Source organism: Haliotis asinina, chromosome 3, assembly GCF_037392515.1.
Source record: "Haliotis asinina isolate JCU_RB_2024 chromosome 3, JCU_Hal_asi_v2, whole genome shotgun sequence".
NCBI lineage: Eukaryota > Metazoa > Mollusca > Gastropoda > Lepetellida > Haliotidae > Haliotis > Haliotis asinina.
Window position 1 is genome coordinate 44289285 of NC_090282.1, and position 9969 is coordinate 44299253.

At 40.3% G+C, this 9969-nt stretch overlaps 1 protein-coding gene across 1 annotated transcript in view; it reads right to left on the reverse strand.

Annotated features, from left to right (window-relative positions):
• Positions 1 to 7968, reverse strand: part of LOC137278085 (fanconi-associated nuclease 1-like) — a 42261-nt gene extending 34293 nt beyond the window's left edge. The window contains exons 1-7 of the mRNA XM_067810173.1: positions 7472 to 7968; positions 5124 to 6365; positions 3733 to 3939; positions 3042 to 3182; positions 2182 to 2386; positions 1255 to 1389; positions 453 to 551 (exon numbers count right to left, since the gene is read on the reverse strand). Of these exons, the coding sequence (XP_067666274.1) occupies positions 453 to 551; positions 1255 to 1389; positions 2182 to 2386; positions 3042 to 3182; positions 3733 to 3939; positions 5124 to 6360 (2024 nt within the window). The 5' untranslated portion in view covers positions 6361 to 6365; positions 7472 to 7968. The remainder of the gene's footprint in view (positions 1 to 452; positions 552 to 1254; positions 1390 to 2181; positions 2387 to 3041; positions 3183 to 3732; positions 3940 to 5123; positions 6366 to 7471) is intronic.
• Positions 7969 to 9969: the final 2001 nt, after the last annotated feature.

Consider the following 9969-nt stretch of genomic DNA (forward strand, 5'->3'; position numbering starts at 1 on the left):
TCATTAGTTACATAGCTAATTGCCAGTTAGTATGATAAGTATTTTTGGTGCTTTTTGTGCATTTTCTGGAATATCTTCATTCATTTTTCTGATGGCTGATATTTAAAGGGACATAACTCTTGTAATAACACATACAAAGCGCAATGTTTAACTATCACAATGTTCTAGAATGCTCATTAAAGAAATATACCACCACTTTGGATATGTGTTGAGATCAAATGTATTCCCACTTTGAAGATACAAAATAGCATATTTAGAATAATGTGGGATGCACGGTTCATTTTCATGTGTTTTCATGATAGTTTTAATGGGCATTTCATAAACTTTCAGGACAAAGGTGGTGGGCTTGCACCACTGCACCTCGTCTCTGGATCCACCCATGGTCACATCACCCAAATACAACAAAACCACATACTGATGCATCATGCTCTACATCTGTACCTGTGTCTTACCTCAGCAGCCCTTCCCTGTCCCTGATGAGAGACGTCTGCTTGTTGACCTTGAATTGTGGATATACGACCTTCCCCATGTTGACCAGCAGCATGTGGTAACTAAAACACAGCATTGCAGGGATAGCTGTTGCAACTGTACAGCATTGGAAACACAGCAGGAGTCATGATATTCTAATATATGCGTTAGGATATTGCTTGGCCTGTCTCACAACAGACCCGTGAAGGTCCCGGGGTAGAATAGGCCTTCAGCAACCCATGCTAGCATTAAAAGGCGACTCTGCTTGTCGTAAGAGGCGACTAACAGGGTCGGGTTGTCAGGCTCGTTGACTTGGTTGACACATGTCATCGGTTCCCATTTGCACAGATCGATGCTCATGTTGTTGATCACTGGATTGTCTGGTCCAGACTTAATTATTTACAGACAGCCGCCATATAGCTGGAATATTGCTGAGTGCAGCATAAAACTAAACTCACTCAGTCACTGTTCACAACACATCTGTCATCTTGATGCAGAAATATGTGAATGATAACAGTTTACCCTGTGTTAATCTCCTTTGGTGATACAATTACAAAACACACCCATAAAGTCACTTTCCCAATCTGTTAAACAATCTTCTGTTCAGTCAGTCTGACATGACCAGTATTGGAATGTCATCAGATTACATTCTCATGAGGTGGATGGCCTTATCCTGACAATATGGATTACTGCTCAGAGCTCAAAGCCTGGGGACAGAACTGATCTGTCATCCTGGTCATACAGCTTGAATGAAGTGTCAATTAACAACAAGAACCAACTACTCACAGCTGTGTCTGTCCACCACTACCCTGGTCCTCCTCAAGCCAAGAATGGATGACCGAGAACAACATCAGCAACCTCACAAACACCCGTCTAGGTCCATCCAGCAGACGGAATGACCGCCCTAGGAGCTTCTTGGCTCTGTTATAAGTATAAAAAGATTACAATTTATCATGCAATGAGATGTACAGCAAAAACAACAAAAAAGTGATAAGAGATGACATGTCTAATTGGCAAAACTATTTTCATTCCACAACTATTAACACAGTTTTGTGATGACGGCATCATGTGAGCCTTTCCTTTTATACGACACACTTTGTCTAGGGGCATTTCAAATGATGCTACAATCCCATCAATCCCATTCCAGACATAGCACGCCATAGCAATGTTTCAATGAATGGGTGATTACAGCTTGCATGCATGAATATTGGACACCAGTCAGTGGATGGTTTAAAAAATGTGGCACAATGGCAGTATCCAGAACTCCCTGTTGATAACGTTGCCCACTTACAATCCCAGGTGGTGTAACGATATCATTAAGAAAATCAGCCCTACAATATCACTAAGACACAACAGATTCAACCCCTTGGATCACCTCCTTGTAATATGGCTCGATATCTCCATATGTCAGTGCTCTTCCTTGGTGTTTCACGTTCTGGATGATCCTTTACTTCAGAAGTGGCTATGTACTCCCACACAAGTCAACTAATACCCATGTGGTTAAGGTTCAAGTCAGCACCATGTTTGAAACAGTACTATGATCTTTTCCATTAGTTCAGAAAACTGTAGTGCTCATATTTGGCACCTGCATATGCAACCCATATAGTTTGAAATTCTGTTTGATGTATATACTTTCAATGTGTATTCTGGGGTAAAATGTCTTTCAGGTGGTGCTTGATTAATGCACATGTGTATATAACTGCTGTGCTCTACCTTGTCAACATGGCTGCACCTGCCCCTCTCCCTCCTCCCCCGAACATGGAAGTCACTGTGCTCTGTTTGCTCTTCTTCAGTAGGGCATCGTACATCTGTGGCTTGGTCAGGCCTGCCCCATTGATATGGAAAGATTTGGCTAGTGTCTTCAGATCTCCAGCAGACATGACCTTCAGAGTCTGTTCAAGGTCAGCAAGGCTTGACTCTGCAGAATAAACACACGAACACTTTGCTTACTACATATTCAGGGTCAATGTTTGAAAATAATGTTAGTCCTTTGGTTTGAAGGCGGCTGTAAACCTCTTGGACCCTTGGTTGTTGTTTTCAGCTTTTTGAACACCAATAACTAAGAGTAGTATTTCCATATTAAAATATTGGACCTGCACATTCTGATCAGGACCCTCTGCTTCTTATGGGTGTGGGTCCTTGGGTCTGGCAGCTTTTCAGGGTTAGTGCCAAACACTGCTTAGGGTCTACTAGAAAAGCACTTTGATCCTAACTAGTCCACATCTATAGGTGGGGATAGAAAAATGTTACTGGAGGCTTTCAAAGGAATGAAATGCAATATTGCTAACAGCTGCATTTAACAAAAAAATACTGACTTTCTTAATAACCTAACTCGACAATTTGGAAATGTCAGACAGCAGATACAGACATGTCTTTTCCAAAGGGTCTTTTCCAGAAGCGTATATAAGTAACTGGATAGAACATCCTTTCAAAAAATTATAAGCTAAAAGAAAGTTTTCATAAATCAACATTATGTAAGTTTAAGCAAGAGAGTTCCTCGATCATTATGTGACCAAGTTATTCATCAATCTTTAGAAATGTGACAATGTTTTAGTGATAACAGGACTCCTCACCAGATATGGCCATCCCAGCATCTACTAGCTCCTGCAGGACGGTGGTCAGATCATTGCTGATCTCTGGGTACGAGATCTTACCCACTGGTAACCATGACAGTTTCCGTGAGAAAAGTCGAACATACAACTTCTGGCCTGACTCTGAAACAACAAAAGAAAATATTAAAGAGACAAACAAAAACAAATGCTGAAGTCATTGAATACAAAATATAAAGTGATTTTTCACAAGATTTCACCCTGTTTGGACTGGATTTTATGCTTGAAGCAGATCCACACAACCCCAACAAAACCCTGACAATATATCAACAGGACAGGGGAAAGTAGAATATGTAAGCTCTTCAGACATGTTTTATATACATGACCAGGCTTGATTATGGTGGACATCATCAAAGGGATCTCCACCCGTGTGACCAAATATTTCATATACACCTGTCAGGGTGAGCTCCTGTCTGATATGCTGTGAAAGCCTAAGTCTAGATGTGGCATTCACAGAATATTTATTTTAAGATAACACTAAAATAATTTAAGTGTTCCTCGATTGGTGCAATTTTGTTGATATACTTCAGATACATTAGCCTTTCCTTTAAGTAATAATTTGAACGGGTGACTTCTGAACTCAAGCATTTAGAATAGACTGGTAGTTCCACCATTGTAATAGACATGAGGATCATCAATCTTGAAAGCAGTTGACCTGATAATGTATGGAATGTCTTGATGTAATTGTTGTCAGCATCGTCCAACAACCTGCAGTTGTCTTCATCAGCCAGCACTGCAGTGAGGACAGTGCGAAAGTTGTCCAGATAGTACGGCACTCGATACTTCACCTCTCCCTTGTCCTGTGTGTCCTCTGCGTCAGCTGCAGGATCATCTACTGTCCTCTCACTTGCTCCTGTCCTGTCTTCATCACAGGGAAATGGAGGAATGAATCACAACATGATCATGAACTACTGTTTCAAGAATGTTCACGTAACACTGAACCGAAATCGAACAGCATGTGTATAGATTAAAACTGGATGCATCTTGGTCTTTTATGCAGTTTGCAAGATTGCCTTGATTATACCTCCAGTCCAATCAGCCTATTGGCATTAAAGTGAGGGCCAGGAATACAAATGGCTTCAGTGGAACCTGATAAACCCCTGGGCAACTATATACCTCCAGTCCAATCAGCCTATTGGCATTAAAGTGAGGGCCAGGAATACAAATGGCTTCAGTGGAACCTGATAAACCCCTGGGCAACTATATAGCTCCAGTCCAATCAGCCTATTGGCATTTAAGTGAGGGCCAGGAATACAAATGGCTTCAGTGGAAGCTGATAAACCCCTGGGCAACTATATACCTCCAGTCCAATCAGCCTATTGGCATTAAAGTGAGGGCCAGGAATACAAATGGCTTCAGTGGAACCTGATAAACCCCTGGGCAACTATTCACATTATTGAGGGTACTGTAACCCTCAAACATCTCAAGTAGCTCATCAATAAACACCAAGCTTCTATGTTTAGTAGGTGTTCATAATCAAACCTACTTTATTAATCACCACAGGTAAACTCACTTCACACAGTGGGAGTGGTTCATGTGTAGAATGCATAAGAGAACACAGCGCTGTCATTAGGCTGAAAGTAGCATTGTTACTAATATACTGCTCTTTTCTTCACAGATATCATTATTTTTCAAGTACATGACATGTTTGTTATTTCTATTCCTTGAAGTTAAGCAATATGTGTTCATAAATAAATATTTCCATTTGGCACCATTTGTTAGTAAAACATATTGCACATGCCTAACAGTGTATATGTTGCAACCCAAATTCCTACCTCTGTTACAATGTATTGCATACCTGAGACCAGTTCACTTACTGGGACCCTTTCTTTAATAAATTTCAATGGCAGATGAGTAAGCGATGTTTACACTGCTTTTAGCAAATATTCCAGCAATATCACTGTAGGGGACACCAGGAATGGGTCCACACATTGTGCATATGTGGGGACTTGAACCCAGGTCTTTGGCATAACCACTAAGCTACCCTTCCACCTCTCAATCACTACAGAGAGGAAGTTGAACAGCAAAGTTTCCTACCAAGCTCACCATCTTCTTCATCTTTCTCCTGCAGACCAGCTCCATCACCCTGTGCCTGCTGCTCTGTGGATGGTGGTTGTTTTGTCCCCAGCTGCTGGCCTTCAGACACTGTTCCATCACCCAGTAAACTGGCAGTGTCTGCACTGTGGCCTTTGTCCACAGTCAAGTTTTTATCGCACAATTTATCATCATCAGTTTTCTCCTCTACATTCTTTTTACTCTGGAAGAGTTTGTTCCACAACATTTTTGAATTTTCTCTTGAATCACTTGAAACAAATTTGGCCTTCACTTCAGATATGTCAGAACTGCTACACTGTCTAGACACAGACTTTTTCATCTTCAGTTTCCGCTGTGACTGAATATTTGTTGAATTTGATTTTTGCAAAGAAGGAAGACTTAATTTTCTTTTCTTTGTAGAATCAGCAAAGTCATCATCACTGCCATCGTCAGTGATGGAGGCTGAACTACCAGTAGACTCATATCTTAAGTCTATAACAGGGTTTGTGGAGGTGTTTTGTTGCAATGACAGTGATCGTCTCTTTGGTTTTTTTTCCTCTTTAGGAAAACAGTTTCCCCCACTCACTGTTGATCTTTTCATCAATGAAAGTTTTTTTGATGGACTTAACTTTGTGTCAGATCCTTGTATACTGCTTGAAAGAGCACTGTGGGTTTGAAGACTGCCTGATTCTTTTGAGGCTGCTATTTGTTTGGGCACAGTTTCACTATCCCCCTTTGACCTCATTAAACCAACAGATTCCGCTGGATTTGTTTCATTTTCTTTCTGAGATGAACCTAAGATATCCTTTTGAGGTTTAGGATCTTTTTCCAGCTTAATTCGCTGGAGGTCACCGACATCTGACAGACCTCTTTGACTGGCAGACCGTAATCGTAGACTTAGCCTTCTTGACTTTGATGTTGATGGCTGCTGAGCAGGACCCTTATTACTAGATACAGCATCCTCCATGCCTGTACCACCTTCAAGAGGATCATCTTCATTGGTAATGTTGCTTTTAAAATATTTGGATTTTGATTGTATTTTCACAGTGACAAAATCATCATCCTCATGATCACTCAGTACAACAACTTCCTTCCCTTCACTTGATTTCCTCTTATCTCCTGGCTTTGGAACAGTTTTAGCATTCTTAAACATTGACAGAACGGTCTGATTTTGTCCTTTCTTTGACTTCCCTGTCTGTTTTGGTGATTTTAAGCGTCTTGAAGGCTTCGCTTTTTGCTTTGAACTCATTCTCCCTGAAGAAAAATCAAACTTGTCAGTACAAATGGTAGTTTAGAAGCCTGTGAGATTCACAACAGTATGATCAAGGATTGTAGGACTCACAAAGACATGGACCAAGCTAAATCAGTCTGGACTCTATATGTACCGTCAGATATTCCATGTTTTCACAAGTCAAAAGAAACATTCAAACAAATGGCTATACCAGTATAAAGATAGCTTACCTGACTTAGCTAACACATTATTTTTTTTAATAAACAAAGCAGGATTGAATATTTGCAGTTCTCTTTTGCAAATGCATAATGCATTTCCAGATAAATTCCCTGCTGATGTGGGTCCATATTGATTTACAAGGATAGTTTTATGGCAGTTTTAGCAATATTCCGGCAATATCATTGCAGGTTACGTTCACATGGGGAATGGAACCCCTATTTTCACCATGCTGACCAAACCCTGCAACCGCTGGGCTAACCTACTGTACCAGTGTACATATAATAAACCAGAAAGTTTTCAGTTTAAGCACAATTTAACAAAAAAAATCTAAGAATTTAAATTTGAAACAGCTTAGTTCTTAATATATTTTGCAGAATAAATTATTTACAGCCAGTGAATTGCAATATTTTCTTCTTTGATAAATTTTCAAATTTATGCTTTTATGTCACATGCCATTCCTACAAATGAAATTGATGTTGTGACTAAATTTGGACGAGCAATGAGACAAACCTTTCAGTCAGTCGAGAGATATTATTGAGTCCTTTTATTCTTTTATTCTATCAAAGCTGATTTTCAAAGAGCAAAACATGTTGGTAAATATTTTTGACTGACCTCACTTCAACTTTTCATATGAACTCACTCAGAGGCATGTTTTTCCATTTATAATGAAACTGACAGGATCTGGAACAAATTGAGTTAAAAAAGAAAGGCATCTGAGGTCCTTTAATGTTGTTCATGTGTCTAAACAACCCGAAACAATTATCAGACTTGCAGTTGTATGCAGTCAAGACATGACCCTGTATGGTCATCCAGGGTCATGTCTTGACTTGTGGGACAGCATAGCATTTCTCGACTATTTTGACACAATAATGCATTTTAAAAATATACAAAAATAGTAAAACATACTTACTGTAAATCTCGCGAGCAACCTCAGACAGAATCTAAGGCGTTGGTATTACACCTGTTGTTTTTCCACTTGCGACAAGTAAGGGAGCAGATCAGTGACTGATAAATCCAGCGATGGGCAAGATGACGTGCAAAAACGTCCTAAGTAATCACTACCACACGCTGGTCATCACGAAATAAATCAGTTAGACATGTCTCAGTGTTTCTAATTTTCATCAGCCGATTGATGCCAGTTAGTGTCACAATATGACTGTCCAGTGTCCATAGAAACTTACTAAATAATATAGTAGTGGGAATCAAACACACATTTATGAAGGTATTCACATTAAATAATAAAAGTTTCCATAATGACAACTCTATATTTAGAGAAAACATTCCCGGCGTTTTCTTGTTTTTGATTTAACTGATACAAAATCATTGTAATTATTTGATTCTGGTGCTTCCTTCGATAAGCAGTTGTGCAACCCCTGACTTGCATTTGGGGAAAAGTAGGAGAGAATTACCTCCCCTGAACCGATAAAATACGGGCAGGCTAAACCAGACCGGACCAAATATTGATATCTACACATACAGCAACTTTTGCATCAGACTTCTGGATCAAAACCAGTATCATTAATCAGATCAGAAACATGTGTTGCAGTCTGCCATGCACTCAATAACTCAATCACAAAAACAATGTTGTTCACAAAATCGATGTTATGAAATTGACCTCTTTTATGAACTTACACGAAGACAATACAGATTTATTGAAACTGACAGCATATGATCAGTGTGGATAACATGACCACAGATGACACACTGCCTAAGGAAAGGAAAGGAAGGTCAGAAAGAGGCGTGTATCGATAGGTATGTTCGAGCATAAATAAATCTCCTCGACAAAATCGACGTCTGCCGCCGTTGATTCATTCTCTTCACACAGAGGCTACTTGTCATAACTTCCTACGAAAGATATGACAAATAACCTCTGTGGGAAGGGAATGCCGTTGATTCGGATGCCGAATAACCACACTCACATAGTAAGCGTAAAATACAAACCAAGTAACGTAACTTCTGAACTAATATAATGCATTTTGCTATTCCTGAAAATAAGATTTTTGGTTTTTCTTCTCTGGTTGTATTTTCCGAAGACCTATTGAGACAGAGAGCGTTAATAACAGTTCCAGTATATTCCAGATTAAAGGGACTATTTCGATTTCGTTTCCTATTCCATGGAGACGGGATGCTAGTGATGTGTATCACTTCAGTAGTGTCCTGCTTTCTCCTTAACTAACACCATACTTACACAAGGAGGAGAGGATTATGGATGTCTGTTCTTATTATGAGGCAAACAACATTTAGGCGTGTGTGTATATCCTTACTGCTTCATAACACCTTACCTAAGTGTATCGCTTCTAGATGCCATTCAAATGCCATATTTACATATAACTTGAAATTACCACGGTAGGCACAGTCAGTGATTGCACAGAGTTCTCTACAGCAGACAATATCTGCAGTGGTCAGTTAGAACAGTCAGTAAGAACATTTGTATAATTCTCCCAGCAGTTTACTCGACACTGCAATATTTGTATGTCTGTTTTGAGCCATAGTATGCTGAGAGGAAGACACCGTAGTCATCTCTGCTTTATTAGCGGTGACTGGTAGATAAGCAATAAAGGCTACAACCTGATCAAGCCGTGAAGAGTCGGGATGTTTCAGCTAACCGTGCTCGTCTAAGGAGACGACAAACGGGTTCAGGTGGACAGGCTCGCTGAATTGGTTGGCACATGTCATCGTTTCCAAGAATGCGTAGATAGATGCTCATTATGTTGATTACTAGGATTGGCTGGTCCTGGCTCAATTATTTAGAGACCGCTAGCATATAGCTGGAATATGTCTGGCTACACAGCCAGCAAACAAACAAAACAACCCGATCCAGAAAGACTGGTCTTGAGACAGAGGAACTGCTGCCAGTCTCTGACTGAATGCTGGTAGATGAACCGGACTGCCTGTGTCCTGTCTCACATCAACTCTCAGTTATCTAGAATTGCTGTCCGCTTCCTCCAAGATACCTGTGCATCTGCATGGTAAACGTTGGAACTAAAGCAAAAGTGTCAGAATTGGTGCCAAGATACCTTCCAACACAATATTACGTCTAATACACCGAGTGTTCAGACGATGTTACAGACGTTTCAGGCTGTTGGTTGATAACTGATGTCTGTGCTTGGTTGTAAAAGCAGAAGACATTTACCCAGAGTTCAACATAGTTTAATTACATTTCACAAGGAAACAGTTCCATGGGTGAGTGAGTGAATGAGTTTGGTTTTACGCCGCTTTTAGCATTATTCCGGCAATGAAACAGTTCCATGAGCCATGATGTTCCACCTGTACTATGAAACCATCAGTCTGCACATATGCCCACCTCCTGCGTACCGCCTGGAACTTCTGGTGACAGGTTGCATTCTCTTCTCCAAGGGCTGTGGGGTAGCCAAGTCGGTGAAGCGTTGGTTCGTCACGCCGAAGGCC